Source organism: Centroberyx affinis, unplaced genomic scaffold (assembly GCF_046629955.1).
Source record: "Centroberyx affinis isolate AG114_WGS23_722 - 3 ecotype Tasmania unplaced genomic scaffold, CSIRO-AGI_Caff_v1 ptg001197l_1, whole genome shotgun sequence".
Taxonomy (NCBI): domain Eukaryota; kingdom Metazoa; phylum Chordata; class Actinopteri; order Beryciformes; family Berycidae; genus Centroberyx; species Centroberyx affinis.
Genome location: NW_027279719.1, coordinates 154,743 through 174,164, shown reverse-complemented (window position 1 = coordinate 174,164; position 19,422 = coordinate 154,743). Strand labels below are relative to the sequence as shown.

Below are 19,422 nucleotides of genomic sequence, written 5' to 3'. Positions count from 1 at the left end.
GGCTAATAACATAAATTAGCTTACATGACATTTTGTTACTGCAGCATGAAATTGCTCGCCTGATTACTAAAATAAAACAACAGCACCAAAACATTTCTTATGTTACAAGGTTTATTTTGTTATTTCCGACTAAAAGCACTTGAACAAGTTATATTCACGGTTAGTGAAGGCAGCAGTAGGAGCTAATGAGCAGCACATGAAGGCAGCATCAACACTGCCACTGCTCCCATGTCACATGACACAGGTGACGGTTACACTGCGGCTGGTGATGTGACAAGGCAAACTAGCTGCTAGCTGCTAGCTATTTGGCAATACATAACAGTGGTTTGTTGACTCTCATCGTAACGTATTCATCTTAAAAATAAGGGCAGTGACACGAAAATGGACAATTCTGGAAAAGAAAAGGAAGCAGCGGCCTTGATAGCTGAGGCCGAAAAGAAAATGAAATCATCACAGTCGTTTTTCGGAGCGCTGTTTGGGTGAGCATTCAGCTAGCTAGTGTTGTGAAGCTGTGGGCCAACTAAGCGGAAGAGGTTGCTAGCTAACCAGTTAGCATTAGATCTGCAAAAACAAACAAGTAAAACCACTACGGCGGGACGTGAACTGTCCATAGGCTGATTTGTACCCGAGCGCCTCTCTGATGTGTAATCCCTGCTGAAACTGGTACCACTGGCTAGTGGGACAGTTGCTGTCATCGCTGTAACGTTAGGTCACCTAACTAGTTAACTTAGCGTTAGCTAGGCTCGGCTCACTGCTGAACATACACCTGGAAATAAAACAAACTAAAGCCAACTTAAACGATTCACATGGGTTTAATGTGTTTATATTTCTGTATAAAGCTACAACTTAACCTAAAATCTAGCTAAGCAACTTATATGTGTCGTTAAAGTCGACAATTTGCGCATGTAAACAACATCCATCCGAGCGATGAGAGTCCGTAGGAGCCAGGCCAAAGACAAAGCAATCCTGAAAATCAGAATTGGAAATATTAACTGAAACTTTAATTTCACATACCTGCCTAAGAGTGGAAAATTTGAGTCAAAATTGATTACAATCAAAGACTCCTCCTTAACTAAATGTATCTTCTGTCACACAGTGGTTCCTCCAAGATGGAAGAGGCCTGTGACATGTATGTAAGAGCTGCCAATATGTACAAGATGGCCAAAAATTGGTGTGGTAAGATATTATTGTTTGCTTACACAAGTGTAATGGCTCCCATTGCCCTTTTATTGTTTATTGTTTTATGTCCCTTAATTCCTCTGACATTAGAAATCTGCTTTTCAGCTGCAGGAAATGCCTTCTCCCAAGCTGCTCGCCTTCACCTACAAATGCAGAGCAAACATGATGCGGCAACCAACTTCATAGATGCTGGAAATGCCTTCAAAAAAGCTGATCCACAAGGTAAATCATTACATGTCACCATCAGGATATATGACACCCAAAGCTCACTTGTAATATCCATTTTACAAGCTGTACTAGTTACAATGGACCATGTTCACATCATTAAATCCTCCCCGCCAAAAAGCTTTAACATTATTCTTGGCCCGTCCCACAGTGCAGTTTGCTCTGCCTCTTCTTAGTTTGTCTGAAATTGCAAATGTGGATGTCAACACGTGGATGCTTTAAAAAATAGAAGTAAAATGCCTAAAAAGTAAAATGCCCTCATCAGGGTTACATGAGAAAAGAACAGTGGAGCTTAATTATTTCCATGTAACCCTGATGAAGGCATGTTGGTCTTTACTGCATCAATAAAACTTTTTTTGAAGAGCATCCATCGGCTTCCAAGAGTCAGCAGTTCATGCACTTTGGTTTAAAGACAAAGTTGTGTCAATTCTTCTTGTTTTCCTCTTGCTTTGCACTGTGGGAAATGTATAAAAAACAGAATGACATAAAGCCAAACGTTCACCATCTTTTATGCACTTTGACCAAGAATCACCTCACATCTCCTTCGCATCCCCTCTACTCAGTCGAATTGCTCTCAGAAGAAAAGCTTTTCCCAGCACTTATCTTTACATGATCATTCTGTAGTGACAGGAATATTGTCAGGGTGTTGTGGCTCTGACCCTTGCACTTCACATGGCTGGTTGCTTGTAATTTTGGTGACCTACAGTAGGAGAGCGTCAGCTACTGTAGAAGCCTAACATAATGTAAATGTAAAATGTACATGTACTGCATTCCTTGGGTTTCTCTGTGAAGTTAATATTTCTGTCATTTGTCTAATAATTATTCTTCTCTCCCAACAGAGGCCATAAACTGTCTAAACCGAGCTATTGAGATATACACCGACATGGTGAGATCCTATGTACAGTGATTGATGCTCAGTTTAAATTGCCAATTGTCTCCTATTGATCCCTTCTCTCCTGTGTTTTTTGGATTAGGGGCGGTTCACCATCGCCGCTAAACATCACATCACCATTGCTGAAATATTTGAGACTGAGCTGGTGGACATCGACAAGGTCAGATGAAATATTCATCTTCGTGTTTCATCTTATTTTATTTTATTTGTTCATCCAGGAGGGAAAATGGTGTCAACAAGTAGATTATTGTTTCAAATCTATCTTTACTACAATTATTTAAAGGTAGTTACTGTTTGTTTCAAAATTCTTCATTCTTTACAACGCCATGTGAAAGATCTTTTTTTTTTTTTTATATAATAATCCCAAGTCCAATCAGTGCACATTACAAGGGTATTTTCGGTGTTAAATTAGTATGTTTAACTGTTTGCTGTCTTTCTGCAGGCCATTGCTCATTATGAACAGGCAGCAGATTATTACAAAGGTGAAGAATCCACCAGGTGACTATTTTAAATTAATAACTTTTAACATCTATTGCTGTTGTTTGTCTTTTTCTCTTTTCCATTTTTATTTCTTCACTTATTTGTTTTATCATTCTGAAAATAAATTGCAAATAATCATGACCCACTGCTCTTTGACCTTTGTGAATCTGTGTGTGTACTGAAAAGCTTCTTGATTTTTTTCTTTTCAGTTCAGCGAACAAGTGCCTTCTGAAAGTTGCAACCTACGCAGCTCAGCTGGAGCAGTACCCGAAAGCTATTGAGATCTACGAACAGGTGACATAACACAACACACACCGTCACCTTTACTACACTCATCTTAAAATGACAGCTGTTGCTCAGAGCCTCTGGTAACGGAATAACCATGGAACTGTACCGTCTGATTTCAGGTTGGGACCCATGCAATGGACAGTACGCTGCTGAAATACAGTGCCAAGGACCACTTCTTCAAGGCCGCGCTCTGTCACTTCTGTGTAGACATGCTGAACGCAAAAGTAAGTCCTTTTAATAAGATACACTTTCATTGTCCCTGTGGGGAAATTTGTTTGGACTCTGTGTTGCTGTGTCACTTAATAAAAACACCACTTACATAGACAGCATACTTCACATCATACATACAATCATGCATACATCTTCATACCAAAAAAAAAATGTCCATGTAATTGTAAGGATAGCATCTATTCTAATATTCATCTTCTTACTGTCACCTAGCTTGCTGTGGAGAAGTATGAAGAAATGTTCCCAGCCTTTTCGGATTCTCGAGAATGCAAGCTGCTGAAGGTAAGGTTTCTTTGTTTGTTTTTTTTGTCAAAAATCCTTTAGTAGATAGATAGGATAATCAATACACGATACAATACAACCAGAGGTGAGGCTAATAGGGAGAAACATTCTGATGGGGTACATACTCGTCCACTGCTCACAGATTCACATCCAAATCACAGATTTTAGATCCTTTTGTATTTTGATGAGGCTGTTGTGTTAACCATGTTGACTTTTACATATTTGGTTCTGTCAGTTAAAAACTGTAAAATGGTAAGGGCTGATAATTTTGTAATGCTAACAGGCATACAGACAGACAGGTTTAGACAACATTAGTGAGATAGCCATACCCAGTATGGCTGTAACGTATTGGTTTGGTCTGGTTACAACATACAATTATTCCAACTGGATTCTATTGGGTACATGCAGCTATTATTCTAGCTGCATGTATTGAACTTAGGAACCCTTCCTGTAAAGTTTTTTTTTATTTTTTTATCATTCAATGTTATCAATTCAAGTGCATTTTAGATGCAAAGCAACTCATGGGTCACCTGGAAAGCAATCTCGGAACCCATCGTCTATCCGTCTGACGACAGATTAGACTCTGGGAGCGACGGCCAATATTTCGAGGTTTCCGGTGTAGCCAGCGGACATCCGGGCCAAGACTTCCTCTTCTGTGCGCCGGTCATTGTTTACAGTCTGATTAGCAACTTTCTCCACACAATACACAAACATCAATACTTTTTGTAGGTGTTTTAGGTCCAGACGACATTTCGGCTAATCTCTATAAACAGATATCTGCATATGAGATGTCATCTCTCAATTCCAACTCCATTCTCGCGTCTCAAGTTGCTAATCAGACTGTAAACAATGACCAGCGCACAGAAGAGGAAGTCTTGGCCCGGATGTCCGCTGGCTACACCAGAAACCCCGAAATATTGGCCGTCACCCCCAGAGTCTAATCTGTCATCAGACGGATAGACGATGGGTTCCCGAGATTGCCTGGAAAGTAACTCACTCACTCACTCACTCACTCACTCACATCCTCACTGTCAGTCTGTCTGACCTCTAGTGGCCGTTAGGAGGCATGGCACCGTCTACAGACTGAAGCAGGATCATTCACTCTCCTCTCTGCAACACTGCTGAACTGTCTTGGCTGCTGCAAATCTGTGACACTGTGTGTCCTTGTTTGTCTATGGATTGCTTTACTGATGTATAGCATTGCTTTTTAATCTGTATTTATATTGTAATGGCTGTTTTTAAATTGTTTTTTATTCAAAACAGAAACTTCTAGATGCCTACGAAGAACAGAACGTGGATGCTTATACTGATTCGGTGAGTGGGTGTTTAAAATCTTAGAATGTACACATTTAAGAAGATGCTCTTAACCAGAGCGACTTGAAATGAATGCAACAGTAGAAAAAGTTTAAATTCCCAGACCACCATAGTGCCTTAACAGTATTCCTGAATCTATGCGCCTTAGTGCCCTCTCAGTTTTCCTGTTACTATGAAACGATCCTGTAAGAGCAGAGTGTAAGGGAAAGGGTAATGGAGTAAAAGCCAAGGAGAGCGATAGAAAGTTTTTTTGTGATTGGAATCTTAATACAGAGCATCTTTCATTTTTGAATGGCAGCAAACAAACCAGCACCGTCATAAAATGAACACACATGTGAATCAGTATTTCCTGGTGCAATTTGGTTTTCCAAAGAAAAAAAGTCAATTCCCGCACACACTTATCACCACTGCATTGATTTTTTAAAAAGAGTCAACGTTTCGGTCACAAGGACCTTTCTCAAGACATATCAATCATAAAGTGACAGTGCTTAAATACAGCCCATGATTGCATAATAGTCAACAGCAATTTGGTCCCAAATTTGTTTGCAGCAGATAGTTCAACTTCAAAAGTGTGACAAAGGATAACACTTACTACAAAGTTAGGTAATTATTGACCGGGCTTTAGCAATGAATAACTGGAATAGAGCCATGAGGTACAAGGTTGCCGCTGTTCTCGGTTTGTTTTTGTCATTAACTTTATATATTAAAAGACACTTACAACGACAGCAGAACATAACTAATGCCACTCCATTACAACTAACTCAAAGTTTTTGTTTTTTTTTAACCCTTCCATCTCCCAGGTGAAGGAGTACGACACCATTTCCCGGCTGGATCAGTGGCTCACCACCATGCTTCTCCGCATCAAGAAAACCATACAGGAGGACGAGAGCGACCTGCGCTGACTCCCCCGCCCGCTCACCTTCAAGCCCCCAAGAACCTATTTGCATCCCTCTTTCTGCCTTGATCCTCTCACTTCCATTCTCGCAGCAAACAATCTTGCTTTTCTGACCATGACCCTTAATGTTCCTTTACAAATACTGTGTCCTTCCTACCATGTGCAGTATTTTCCTCCTCCTTAAAACAGCTCAACTCCTTTTTTGAGAACTTATTGCGCAGTAATGATGACTTTAAGACGTATGAACACTAGTTTCCTGGGTGCACACTGCACAAAGTACATAAAGTGTATATTGTTATGATACAGGTATTGGCCCAATACCAGTTAAAATACTCAGAATTGGGCCACAATACCAAATACTCAGTACCAGCACACTGCTATGATGATGTTTTATTTTTCATGTTACAAAAAATGGATGAGAGGATGCCAACTGAGAGATCTACAAAATATATTTTCAGTATGTGCTTTAGAATAAACTGAAATGACTATATCAACAAAAGCACATGCATTGGCTGTTGGTGCTTTTGGGAACTCAAATATACTGTAGGTCCCCTGAACTTTTGTCATATCAGGACACCTCTAATTAAAAGGCGCTTCCAGAGAGTCAGCAGGCCTCCATGTTGGGCTGCGGCGCTTCTCAACCCGAGAGGCGAATACTTTCTGAGGTTATTTCACGGCAAAAACCCCCTCTGCCTTACACTGCGAAATTCTCAGGACTTGTGGACAGCTAGATTTGATGAAAATTCATGCTTTTAGAAGCGTATATATATCTATTAATGCTCTCTCGTTGTTAAAATTTGTCACTTTCATATAAAATGCTTTTATTCCACAAACGAGAAGATGAAAGGAGCTCATCACCTTCATGTGAACCTCTGCTTGGGTTTGGTACGGATGGGAAAACTAGTGCAGCCGTTTTCCATTGTATAGCAGTTCTGTCTTAAGTGGTTTGTTTTTGTCACGGTCCGAGTTTTATTTTATTTTTTTTATTTTGTATTTTTTTTCTGTCAACTAATCAGGCTGGAAAAAAAAGCATTCTTGGGCCTGCAACACGATGCAATACATTGAGGAAAAAATGAGCTTTATTGATCTGAACACTGTGTTCATGTACAGGAAATGTTTTGTTTTTGTCACATTAACCCTCCTGATGGTCTTATATGAAAACTCTTTGTAAATCATTGATGTTTCCTGTGAGAAGGTTGAATAAACTTGGGTTCAGACGTGTATCATCATGGGTGTGGCCTCCACCTGCCTCTATTCAGGCGCTTTGAAGTCAATAGCCAGTCCGTTAGACACCAAATAACTGACACACACAGCTGCAACTTCTTCCTCATCAGCTCGTCGAAGTATGAAAATGAAGCAGAATTTATAAAAAAAAAAAAAGTTTTGCAGTTTTAATTGACTGTTGGACCTGCTGTTTTCCTCGCCTTCAGTTTTAATTGACCGTTGGACCTGTCGGTGTGTCTGAACTCTGCTTTTACTGCCTCTTCATCCTTTCTGCACGTGCGGTGTGGCGAATCAAGTTGATTATTTGTTTTCCTTTTTCCTTCGGTAAGTGTTTCTCTAACTTTACTCGTTACTTCTTTGTGATTATCTGTCCAATTAACTGACGTGCTTTAATTTCCGTTTTGGTTCCGTTTGGAGATAATTAACTGCATCTGCGCTCGTCTTTTATACAGTTTACGCTGGTTTATTGAATTTAATTGCAAGTCGATTCGGTGACCGTGCCCACGCCCAATTCCTCCTCTGTTTTCTGTTTCTTAACCTATTCTTATTAATAATTCCAGGACTTTTTGGCTAAGAAATTAATTACTCAAGCTCCAAGTGAACAAACTCTAAACACATTTATATTCTAATGCCTTAAACTTTATAACTTTACAAACTGAAGCGTAAATTTAACCTTTTCTAGTTTAATTTCAAGTTAATTCGGTGACCGTGCCCATAGCCCACGTCTTTCTTTATGCCATCAATCTGCTTCTCGCTTCTTTTGAAAGCAGTAAGCAACTTGATAAGTTAGTAACTTGACAGAAATAGCGTAATATTTATTTCAGTTTTCGATCTAATATCCAGGTTCACAGACCCCCCCCCCCCTATGTGCTATTCGTTGTGAAGCTGTCGAGTCACAGAGTCAAGCCCCTCAGGCATGAAACCACTTTGTTGTTCCAGTTAACACAGACGAGGATTTGCCTCTAATTAAACACTTGAGAGAGCAAGGTGAGTGTGAGTGCATCCCAGGAGACTGGTAGAGACTGGATTAGCCTACCTGCTTATAAGGCCACATCTCCTGTTGCAGATAAAGATATTACACTACAGGGTTTCATTACAGAATCACATACGTATTAAGCCTTTTAACTGCGCAGGCCAGTCCACTAAAAACAACCAAAAAGCACATTATTTATTTATTTATATATGTTGGATCTTTTCACGCACATGCAGTATTAGCCCACCCAGAATTAAATTCTGGGAACCCATTTGTGGGTTGGAGGAACTGACTGTTCACACTCTACTGCAGCATTATCGTGATGAGGAAGTGGTTTATTATCACCATTATCATAGCCCCCCTCTGAATGCCACAATATATGTGCCTGCATCTCCTTTCACCTAATAGGCTCTGCATAGATGACTCATTTTGAAAGCATAATACAATGTGCTAAATGTCAAAGGGGGAGAATGCTTTTTGAAGGCGACTAAGAAATATATTTAAATAACTTATTGAACAAGAGGCAGCCAAATTTGAAATGGTATTTGTCTATGGGTTTATGCATAGCTTTTGTTCCATTTTATTTCAAACCTAAAACAGTAAGAATCAGTAGATTACATTATTTCTTAATATTTAAAGTACGTACGTTTAAAGCAAAATGTAGCAGCAGAATGTTAAATTGATTTAATTTGTGTGAACACTATGGACGTTTCTGGTGAGCAACACCACACTAAAAAAGAATGCCATTTTGTGTGTCTTCTCTGGGACAGCACACATTTGTGTTACTTTTCAACACAGCATGAAGGAATGACAATACATTTAAACACAACATACGCTGTTTTTAACATATCTTATGTTTAGAAGTAACACAAATGCATGACACAGTGACATCTTTTTTAAAACTGCATACAATATCACATGAATACAATTAATTTTTTGCTCTTAAATGTCAACCAGCCATGTTGTTGTTATCTTTTTTTTTTTAACAATTTGCAGCGTTTGCCTTGACAGTATGCTGCATCTATGTCCCGATCATCAGTATTTTTCCTATTGACAGGTCCACCCACTGATTGCCAGTCTGCGTTACCCGAAGACCAGATCACTTTCCAGGAAGTTCTCTCCAGAAGCGATGACCCCACTCTAGGAACGGCCCGCCAAACAATTTGGTTCACTTTTCTGCCGGTTTACTTACCTGGAACCAATGAGGCGTTTTCAAGCCCTCATTGCTATGGTTCTCCTCAGCAGTTTAGCCCTGATCTTCTTCTACTCCACTCTGAACCTACAGACCACCTATAGTCGTAGGGCTTTGCCGGAAGACATCCCGAAGCATACCACCCTGCCGGCCCGTGACAGCAACGTTACACCCCAAGGCCCCCCGTTAGACTCCGAGCAGGACCGCACCACCACCCCTCACCGTGATGTCTACAATGTGTCTGTTTCTGCCGGCTTCAGACAGGCCGTCCCTCAGAACGGAGCTTACTGGAACCGCCTGCTGCACTCCATCCTCAGGCGGCTGGACAAGGGGGATTATACCTTCAGACATGGCGCGAGTTGGTCTCGGTGCATGGAGACGAATCAAGAGCTTCTGCAAACAAATGTGCACGACTTCACCTCCTACCCCATGTTGCACCAGGACTTTTTGCGAGCCATGAACTGCAGATTTCCTCCGACCCTGATTGACCAACCCAACAAGTGCACATCCAGCGAAGGCGAGGCAGACAACCAGACCTTCCTCCTTTTTGCTATCAAGTCAAATCCTAGGAACTTTGTGCGGAGACAGGCGGTGCGGGAGACTTGGGCGAGAGAAGGGGTGCATCAGAGTGGACTGAGAGTGCGCACGGTGTTTCTCCTGGGTAGCTTAACACTGGATGATCCTGATCTCGGCCCGCTGCTGTCATTTGAAGCAAAGCAGTTCGGAGACCTCCTTCAGTGGGACTTCCACGAATCCCTTTGGAATCTGACACTCAAACTGAACGTGTTCCTCGGATGGTCGCTGAGAAACTGTCCTCACGCCTCCTTCGTCTTCAGCGGGGACGATGACGTATTTGTCAACACACCTGTGATACTCGGCTACCTGCAGTCTCTGGAGCCTTCGAAGGCCTCTCAGTCCTACGTTGGACATGTCATCAGCACGGCCTCTCCCGTCAGGGACCCCAAAAGCAAATACTACGTTCCCATGAGTTTCTATGATGGCCCATACCCTGCTTATGCTGGCGGAGGCGGTCTCCTCATCTCGGGAGCGTTGCTGCAACCCCTGTATCACATCACCTATGTCATCCCCTTTTTCCCCATTGATGATGTCTACACAGGTATGTGCTTCAAGGCTCTGGGAATATCTCCTGTGGCACATAAAGGCTTTCAGACCTTTGATGTGCCTGAGCAGGACCGTGAGAACATGTGTGTCCATAAAGATCTGATGCTGATTCACCAGCGCACCCCGGAGCAGATTAAGAGGCTGTGGAAGGGCATTCACAGCCCCTTGTTGACATGCTGAGCTGACTTGGGCAACAGGACTGTTAAGCAAAGCATGCAGAAATACGTAACGGGTAAAGCTCAGTGATGCTGACTGCAGCAATCAAATCTGGGTCTCTACCGCTTCCTCATTTGCCCCCACAGTCCACATCCTGAAAAGGAAGAACGCGTAGCATGAAACACGCAAGCCTGACAAGCTAATGTAAAGCTGTCCTGTTAAGAAATTCTAATAAAAGCCATTGTTCAGTTTTGATTGGGCTGAGCGGCATGTTGTAAAGAGTACAGAGGTCATTTTCAACCTTGCAAAGCATTCAAGACAGCACCTTCTTTTTCTTACTACAGCCTGAATTTAACCTGAGCCTGTGGATTTTCTACACTTCGACATGAGGACAATACTCTTTTTTTTTTTTTTTTGTCGTTGCGGTTGGAAATGTTTCAATTCCAAGTCATGTTGAAAACACTTGTTTAGATGTGAGGGGGAAATAGACTGTTGTGATGGACCTCAATTCCTGCCAATATTGTATTTGAATAAAAATAACAATGGAAATGCCAAGTCTTTACTTTATTTGCCTTTCAGACATCAGGTAAAGTTCCATATTTTTTCCACAAAACACCAAACATTTAAATTTACAGGAAGGGTGTACAGTTGACTGATTTTAAACACGTAATGTAACAGCATTACTGTAATGCCAGCAAACAAATCCATCTAAACGTTAGGTGTGTATACTTAAAACCTTTAAAAGGGGTTAATTCTTCTCAAAACATCACGTTTAATCAGACACCTCAACAATACAGAAAGGAAACTGTTAAATACCATAATCACTGAAGAGGACAGCTACTGTAGTTACTCATCTAATTGGACCAATGTCCAAGGAGAGGGAACATACACAGAAGTGGTAGAACTTTGAGGCCAGTATTTATTGCTTTAATTGTACATTTAACCTGTGTGCATATGCGTTCAAACTGTACCTGCCTTTTGCTGCATTTGAAAAAGAACCTAGATGATCCTGATATGGGAAATATACGATGATCACAACTGTCTAGCGTTTACAGAAGAGTGTCATTCTCTTAACATAAGGCACAAAACCCAGAGGCGTGTAGTAGAATTTTTGAAGAATGTCACCATCACCTTACCCTCCATATTGTGCAGAAAAGATGATTGGTGTCATATCAAAACTATATATCTATGCATACAGTAAAAGGTGTGCAACAGTCTATCCAAATCCCAAGACTCTCTCACCCACTCCCGTGTCTGTGCACCGGATTTGCTCCATCCTCATGGTGCAATTATTTATCATACAGGTCGAGTGGGTAGTGCTCTTTGTACTGCTGCACGTGCCTCCACATAGATTCTTTCTGCTTGTTCAGGCCGGGTGTCATCTCCTGGTACACGTCGGAGAAGAGCAGGTCGGGCTTGGGCTTCTGGCGCTTCTCGGCCCTCTCGAACGCCTCCATAACCACCTTGCGGGACTGCTTCCTCCAGCTCCTCTCGTCGTCCTCGCTCCACCAGCTGCGGGCGGTCATGTAGTGTCTCAGCCTGGAGATGGGATGGTCCTGCTTGTCCCAGTAGTTCACCTCATCCACCGAACGGTAAGCGGAGCTGTCGTCACTGGTGCTGTGGTGGCCGATTCTGAAGAACGGACGGCATTCAAGTTAATCACTGTATAGTTAATAGAAGGCAGGACGGAAAATCAGTGTTGCAAACAACTGCGTTAATGACCAACAGAGGACTTTGATCAAACTAGGTCAATATGTTTCTATGTTACTTAGGGCTGCAACTAATGATTATTTTCATTGTCGATTATTTTCTTGATTAATCAATTAGTTGTTTGGTCTATAAAATGTCAGAAAATGGTGAAAAATGTCGATCAGTGTTTCCCAAAGCCCAAGATGACGTCCTCAAATGTCTTGTTTTGTCCACAACCCAAAGACATTCAGTTTACTGTCATAGAGGAGTAAAGAAACCAGAAAATATTAACATTTAAAAGCTGGAATCAGAGAATTTTGACTTATTTTTCTTAAAAAAATTACTCAAACCGATAAATCGATTATCAAAATAGTTGGCAATTAATTTAATAGTTGACAACTAATCGATTAATCGTTGCAGCTCTAATGTTACTCTTTGTACTAGTAAAAATGGCATATACCTGCAAGCTCTACCTACAACAGAAGGCTTTGAGTTATGCACGGCCCTAATGTAATGACATTCAGAAAGTTTTGGCCATCCTGTGCTCAAGCAGATTCAGATGCACTTAGTGTGCAATCACACTTCCAGTTTTTGTTTTCTTTGGTCTGACCATTAGCGGACAAAAATGCTTTGTTGCATTTTTGTGTTTGGTTAATTTAGGTTCATACTGTCCTATTCCAAGTGAACCAGGGCTTGGAAACAAAAGTCACATGGAGACACAAGTGGCTCGTTTATTGGACAGAGTTTTGGTAACCTGTCATTCTGCCAGGTTAGACATTTTGGCAGGAAATCTGACTCCAGTCCCTGTAACTTAAGCTAAGCTTGATGGACTTGTCTGGGCTGTTTGCTGTAATTTACCTTCTCCAGTGTGCAGACGAGTTATGAGGAAACAACTGAATATGAGCATCAGTCCAGATTGTGGGTTGCCCTCGGCTGGTTTTGTAATGCAAGACTTTCCATGCATGAGGAACTGCTGGCTTTCAGATGTCAACATCAGTCCCCTTATAAGTAAAACCTTGAATTGTGGGTCGTTTCCTGTAGATGGTTCAGATTATGTTCCAACCCCTAACGAACTGAATCACAGTTTGCTTGGTGAAGAACAGAGACCTGTGTTTTGAGGTGGTGTCATTGTGGTTATTTGGTGCGCACGGCAGTACAAATGGCATTGTTCTCACTTGCCTTAACGAACTGAAGTTAAGAAATGTACGCTCCAAAGCTAAAATAAACCACTCCAAACATGCCTGGTGTGAACCCAGTCTGAGAAAGTCATTGGGACCACGACATCAAAACTTCACATAGACAATCTTACCTTTCTACCTGCTTTTAAGTTTGACGCTTTATTTCAATGCAGCATTTTTTCTTCTCCGGATACAAAGCTCAATATGTCCAAGTAAAAACACTCTGCAGAGTGCATTGTTATTAACTGCACAACTTGGACAGTATCATGCACCATGGCCAGTTGCCAAAGATAGATACAAAAAAAAAAACCAGTGCTGCAACTTTATCTGTGCCAGACTAACATTATTTTCTCTTTGCTTACTATTCTTCTAATAAGCAACTTTTTTGCCTCATAGTTTAAATATTCAATGGTATCTCAAAACCAAAATGCTGCACCCTAAACACCAAGGCACTTTGATGCTCTATCTATTGCTATAACTGATACAGTATGTGCTCAAAATAATTTTTTTATGTTATAACTTTACCTACAGCAGTGCAGCTTTACTAGTATTTGAGGGTTGTGTTGTGCCCTTTGCAGTTAACCCACAAGGAATGAATGTTGCACAAACCAAACTGCTTCTGCAAGCTATATCTTGTAACTATAATAGTTGCTTAACAGAGTTACTTCTTACATTCATACACAGTGTTTAACTGCAGCAGATCAAGTTCACATAGTAATTGATGCCAAGTGCATTAGTGGATGGTTCATTGGAATACTAGTAGTTAATTATTTATAATGGTGATAAAAACACTACGTCAAAGTCATGCAGTTGCCTGAATTTGTTAACACCCTTAAACACCAAACTGCTTGGCTAGTTTTATCTCTGAACTAATATTGTCACTGAACAGAATATTTTTTTATGCCAATCATGGCATAATAAAGAAATATACTGTAAATCAGATGATGATCATGCTGTCCTTATTGCCCAGACCTTGGTTGCTGCTTTAAGCTAGGAACATAGACTATGAAAGGATTGGACATTATACACTTAATGACTGGCTTTTGCAGATTTTTCCCCCCCCAATCCTGTGACGAGTTGGATTTGGGAATCACAGACTCCCCGAGTTCTAGCACCACGCAGCCACCCCCAAATCTCAAGACTGAAAAATCAGTTGTGACAGTCAAACCTTAGCTATAATCAGCCTACATGTTGTGTCACGTGGCCTGAAAATGCAGACGGTCATTCACAATAATCACTCAAACATCAGCTAACCTGTAGGTCATCGCCTCAATGAGGAAGGGCTGGTTCTCGGCCACGGCTCGGCGGCGCGCTTCTTTTGTGGCGTTGTACACAGCAAACACATCGTTACCATCGACACGGATCGACATCATGCCATAGCCTGGACCTCGAGCAGCTGTTTAACCAGGGAGAGAATGGTGTGTTCATACGGGCAGCATGTTCTCTCAATCATATATACTGCAGAAAACAATAATACCAAGGCCTCTCTTACCGATGCCGTCTCCTCTGTACTGCTCGTTAGTGGGGGTAGAGATGGCATAACCGTTATTACGACAGAAGAATATCAGCGGGCACTCAAGGGTGGCAGAGAAGTTGAAGCCGGCATGGGCATCCCCTTCGCTGGCTGCTCCCTCTCCGAAATAGCAGATAACAGCGCGGTTCATGTTCTCTCTCTTCAGTGCATACGCCGCTCCAGCCGCTAAAACAGAAACAGACATACAGTACATCACATATGGATGTATTGTTACGGTGGTATGTACTTACAGACTGGAGAGGTTAACACTAGAGCTGCAACGATTAATCGATTAATCGATTAGTTGTCAACTATTAAATTAATCGCCAACTATTTTGATAATCGATTAATCGGTTTGAGTAATTTCTTGAGAAAAAGAAGTCAAAAATCTCTGATTCCAGCTTCTTAAATGTGAATATTTTCTGGTTTCTTTACTCCTCTATGACAGTAAACTGAATGTCTTTGGGTTGTGGACAAAACAAGACATTTGAGGACGTCATCTTGGGCTTTGGGAAACACTGATCCACATTTTTCACCATTTTCTGACATTTTATAGATCAAACAACTAATCGATTAATCGAGAAAATAATCGACAGATTAATCGACAATGAAAATAATCATTAGTTGCAGCCCTAGTTAACACACAGGTGTATACTTTGTAGTTGTCATGGTTAGGGATAAGATGGAGAGGAAGAAGTAACAGTATTAATTCAACTTATATACATATAGCACTTATCTAAAAACAAGTTTACAAGGTGCTTTACAAAACAAAAATGGTAAAGCATATGAATATACATTACATGTGAGACTTAAGCTCACCCTGGGGGATCTGTGTGGCCAGAGGAGAAGAGATGGTGACAAAGTTGAGGTCCTTGGAGCCGTAGTGGACGGGCATCTGCCGGCCCTTGCCGAGGTCGTCAGCGTTGGCGTAGCACTGAGCCATGAACAAATCCAGCGGAAAACCACGGTACATCAGCACTCCTACAGGGCAGCACAACAACATTTAATATTTATTATAACAATAATACTGAGATTTTTTGTAATCTATGGCGTTTATTATTATGGTTATAATATTAATAATCATTTTAATTAGGGCTGAAAGACAAAAAATGTAATTGTGATTATTTGACAGAAATATTGCAATTGTGATTTAAACTGTGATTCATATCACTGCATGTTTTTCTTGTCATTAATTGTTTTGGAACTTTAAAATTGTTTAAAGAAGTTATTGTGTTAAAAAGGGATGATGAAAGGTTTTCACCAATATTGTGCTTGATTCATGGACCAATGATTACCCGCAGCACTAAAATACCTTGTTCAGAAATCCATTTTGGATGCCCCTCTCTCTTAATTAATTGCAGCCTCTGGAAATTGCAGAAATTCATACTGCGCTTTTGATTTTTTCCAACTAATTGTTCAGCTCTAATTTTAATCATCAGAAATTTTTCAAAACAATGTTACAGAGTGCTATTTTGAAACAACTGTATTTGATACAGTTGAGATAACAGTCATGACAATACATAATCATTACGACAAAATTGTTCAGTATAAAATTAATACAAAAGTAAGTGTTTAAAGGGATTTGTGAGCTTCCATATAAAATGACAATATGTTTATAGATCAGAAACATAATGCTGTGCAATCCACCAACAACCACCTGCCGTCTGATCCTTACCAGCTTCTCTGTATTGACCGAACACCAGGTCACTTGGGTCGAGAGCAGCAGCACTACCGATGTGAGTCCCCTCTTCACCGTAATTGGTCATGTAGAAGGAGATCCGACCCTTTAACAGAAAACAAATTAACATTTCCTCACGCTGTGCTCTGCTGTCCACGGTTATCCCAGGAGGACGTAGCTGATTAGTCTTACCTGTCTCTGAGACTCATACAGAATCCGATCCATTGTGTTGAGCATAGTCATCTTCTGGTAGAAGTTTAACACAGTCTCTTTGGAGAGCTGAGCAGGAGAGAAATAGCCATATGTCCTGATATTAAGGTCAAACCAATGGATTCAAAGCATGAAATGTGATACGATGGCTTTAACGGTTTAGGAGTGGAGGTTATAGTGCCACTATATACCAGCCCGCTGTACCTGTGGGTCTTCAGAGGGGTTGATGATCTGGCCCTGCCGGTCCATCACCCGGTACACTGGGATCCCAGCTATGACATTGGGCTGGATGAACTCAAGTTGATCCACAAACTCAGCCGAGGCTCCAGGGAACTGAGGCTTTTCCATGGACGAGTCAAAGGGCTGCTGTCGGTGCGCCGCCTGAAACAGTCAATATAAACATAACACTGATGATGACGACAGCACAGTGCAGTGGCAAGGACAGACAGAGGCCCATTCTAAAATAGACACAGCATAGCAAGATTCAACTTTCTCTTAATAATGACATCGAGAAGAAAGACACGGAGCTTATCAGTTGAGTGAATGAGAGACTGACATTGTGGATACTGTGACTTTACCCAGGGTGATTTTACGGGACGGTGGCCAACTTATCTGTTTTGGAAATGTTGCCAAAACAATTACTAAAACGCATTTGACTTTAAACAATCAATCAGATGCTGAGCCCACGAAAAATTGTTTTACCATCTCCAAATATGACATATGTTTATCTATATTTGACTTCAAGTTGAAGACAGAAGTGTTGTCCGCACACCCCTTCGTTCGACCAATCGGGATGTTGCTAAGTAGCTAAGGCATGATGTTAGCTTGCTAACATGAACTGCCTTTGAAAAATAAAGTCACAACACACGCTAGGTGCAACAAAAGCAGTCCTTAGTTGGTCATTAATAGCGAGACCATGATTTAATTCTGAAACACTTCACAATAACTAATGATGGGACACTGGGTTAGATAAACTGGAACATATATCGTTAGCTTCAGCTAGGCAGCTAGCAAGCTAACAAGCTAACGCGATAACTGAAAAAGTCAAGCGACCTTTTCATGTTGTTTTTTTAGCTAGCTAGCTGCTTATTGTTACCCGTTGAGAAGAATGCATACTGTAACTCACACTGACTCTGAAGGTCCTCTGTTGAAGCAGCCTGGACGCCTTTAGTCCTGTCCGTTGACGAATTGCATGGAAGCATATTCCATACATTTTGTTCATACTGCTCACAGCCGTCATCTGTCAGCCCGTCTCGTTGCTGTTTCTGGACAGTTAGCTTGTCAGTAGTGCTGCAGTACAGCTGGTAAAATCGTGCAAAACACACAGAACACAAACAACAAGCGGTTGACCTTCTTCCCTGTAGATCTGCAGCACTGCAATCCCCACACACAACCACACTTGTCAGTTCGTGGAGTTCACCACTCACCAGGGTTAAGCCGACCAGAATCAACAACAGGACCTCCGGTGAAAACCTTCAAAATAAAACTCAAATAGACAAACTGCCAAAGAGAAAATAAATAATGTATTGGAAGATATGATATTTTTAGCCTCCAATTTACCCATCCATAAGGCACTCTTTCATAACGAAATACCCTGAACTATAACACAATATTAGTACCCTATCCATTAATTATATACAGCTATACTTGCACACAGTATTCAGTGCAATGATTCAACTGAATATTTACATATGATTTTTTTGTTCTGTTCTTGCCACTAAAGCATATAGTGGAAGGTAAACCCCAACAATATCATAATATAATAATATACTCAATAATATAATACTTCCATGGATAAACCATCCTAAACCCAGCTAACCCACCTATCTTTTTCATTTATTTAATAATTTATTCATTTATATTGGTGGTTGTGATGCCTTATGATGATCCCTGACTGGAGGTCGTGGTTTACCCACCTTTTTAATTTAAAGTTTTATACTTTTATTTTGAAGGGAGACGCGTCTAACTTCCGGTATAACTGTGTCTGATACAATGTAAAAAAAAAAGTATAATACTTCCTTGTCTGACTGGTTTGAGCCGTGGAAGTTTTATATTATGCTGCATTCAAAGACTGCAATCCGGCTTTTGATATTTGTATTTGAAGCCGTCTAACATGTTTTCTGTAGACTTTTGGTTCCTTATCAGTTTTTCCACTGAACACAGCACACTTAATCAGTTCATGTTTTACAGAATACCAAACACTGCAATGTCAACCACAATGAAACAACCCAGCCAGTAGAAAAAGTAAATAGGGGCTTTGGTTATCAAACCAGCTTAAAATCCTGACACTGTTGCTATAGCCGGTGCTCCCTATAGGCTGAACAGGCAAATGCCAAGGGCCTCATGCATCCTTTAATTTATTTTTTCAACTTTCTTACCAGTCTTACCATTCTTATCAAAAGCTCTGATTCAGGGGAGGCCCCCCCTTCTCCAGCAAGAGATGGATCTTATTGGCTGAGGCCCTTGGAAGCCCTCATTTTAAGCTCATGTTCACACAAGGGGAGAGGCACATTCACCTTGAATTTATTACATTTTATTTTGATATTCATGTGCTGTGGTAGTTAAGAAAAATACAATGCTTTAAACACAATTTCACTCATTTTTTATTGCTTGATGGTGGGTAGGGGGCCTCCACAGAAAATTTTGCCTAGGGCCTCCAGCAGTTTAGAGCCGGCCCTGCTCTTGCTACAGAGTTTCAACACAG

The 19,422-nt window shown here is 40.9% G+C and overlaps 3 protein-coding genes across 5 annotated transcripts; 2 read left to right on the top strand and 1 right to left on the bottom strand.

The window, feature by feature from the left end:
* Positions 1-255: 255 nt before the first annotated feature.
* Positions 256-7,009, top strand: LOC139648346 (alpha-soluble NSF attachment protein). 3 transcript variants are annotated; one of them, XM_071524423.1, is made up of 11 exons: positions 256-479; positions 1,097-1,176; positions 1,285-1,401; positions 2,244-2,290; positions 2,379-2,456; positions 2,739-2,794; positions 2,986-3,070; positions 3,184-3,288; positions 3,506-3,574; positions 4,838-4,888; positions 5,689-7,009. In XM_071524423.1, exons 1-11 carry the CDS (start codon positions 382-384, stop codon positions 5,788-5,790), a joined length of 888 nt encoding a protein of 295 aa, XP_071380524.1. In that variant the 5' UTR covers positions 256-381; the 3' UTR covers positions 5,791-7,009. The 3 variants fall into 3 exon arrangements, with proteins under 3 accessions (XP_071380524.1, XP_071380525.1, XP_071380523.1); XM_071524424.1 differs by lacking the exon at positions 1,285-1,401; XM_071524422.1 differs by having other exon boundaries at positions 1,097-1,401.
* A 126-nt stretch (positions 7,010-7,135) lies between these two features.
* LOC139648353 (N-acetyllactosaminide beta-1,3-N-acetylglucosaminyltransferase 2-like) lies at positions 7,136-10,963 on the top strand. The gene is made up of 2 exons (XM_071524431.1): positions 7,136-7,331; positions 9,038-10,963. Exon 2 carries the CDS (start codon positions 9,182-9,184, stop codon positions 10,472-10,474), a length of 1,293 nt encoding a protein of 430 aa, XP_071380532.1. The 5' UTR covers positions 7,136-7,331; positions 9,038-9,181; the 3' UTR covers positions 10,475-10,963.
* Positions 10,964-11,005: 42 nt separating this feature from the next.
* bckdha (branched chain keto acid dehydrogenase E1 subunit alpha) lies at positions 11,006-18,137 on the bottom strand. The gene is made up of 8 exons (XM_071524429.1): positions 17,845-18,137; positions 16,923-17,099; positions 16,701-16,787; positions 16,506-16,614; positions 15,650-15,811; positions 14,810-15,016; positions 14,572-14,713; positions 11,006-12,082 (listed from the first exon to the last, which is right to left on the bottom strand). The coding sequence occupies exons 1-8, from the start codon at positions 17,956-17,958 to the stop codon at positions 11,740-11,742; spliced, it is 1,341 nt and encodes a 446-aa protein (XP_071380530.1). The 5' UTR covers positions 17,959-18,137; the 3' UTR covers positions 11,006-11,739.
* Positions 18,138-19,422: the final 1,285 nt, after the last annotated feature.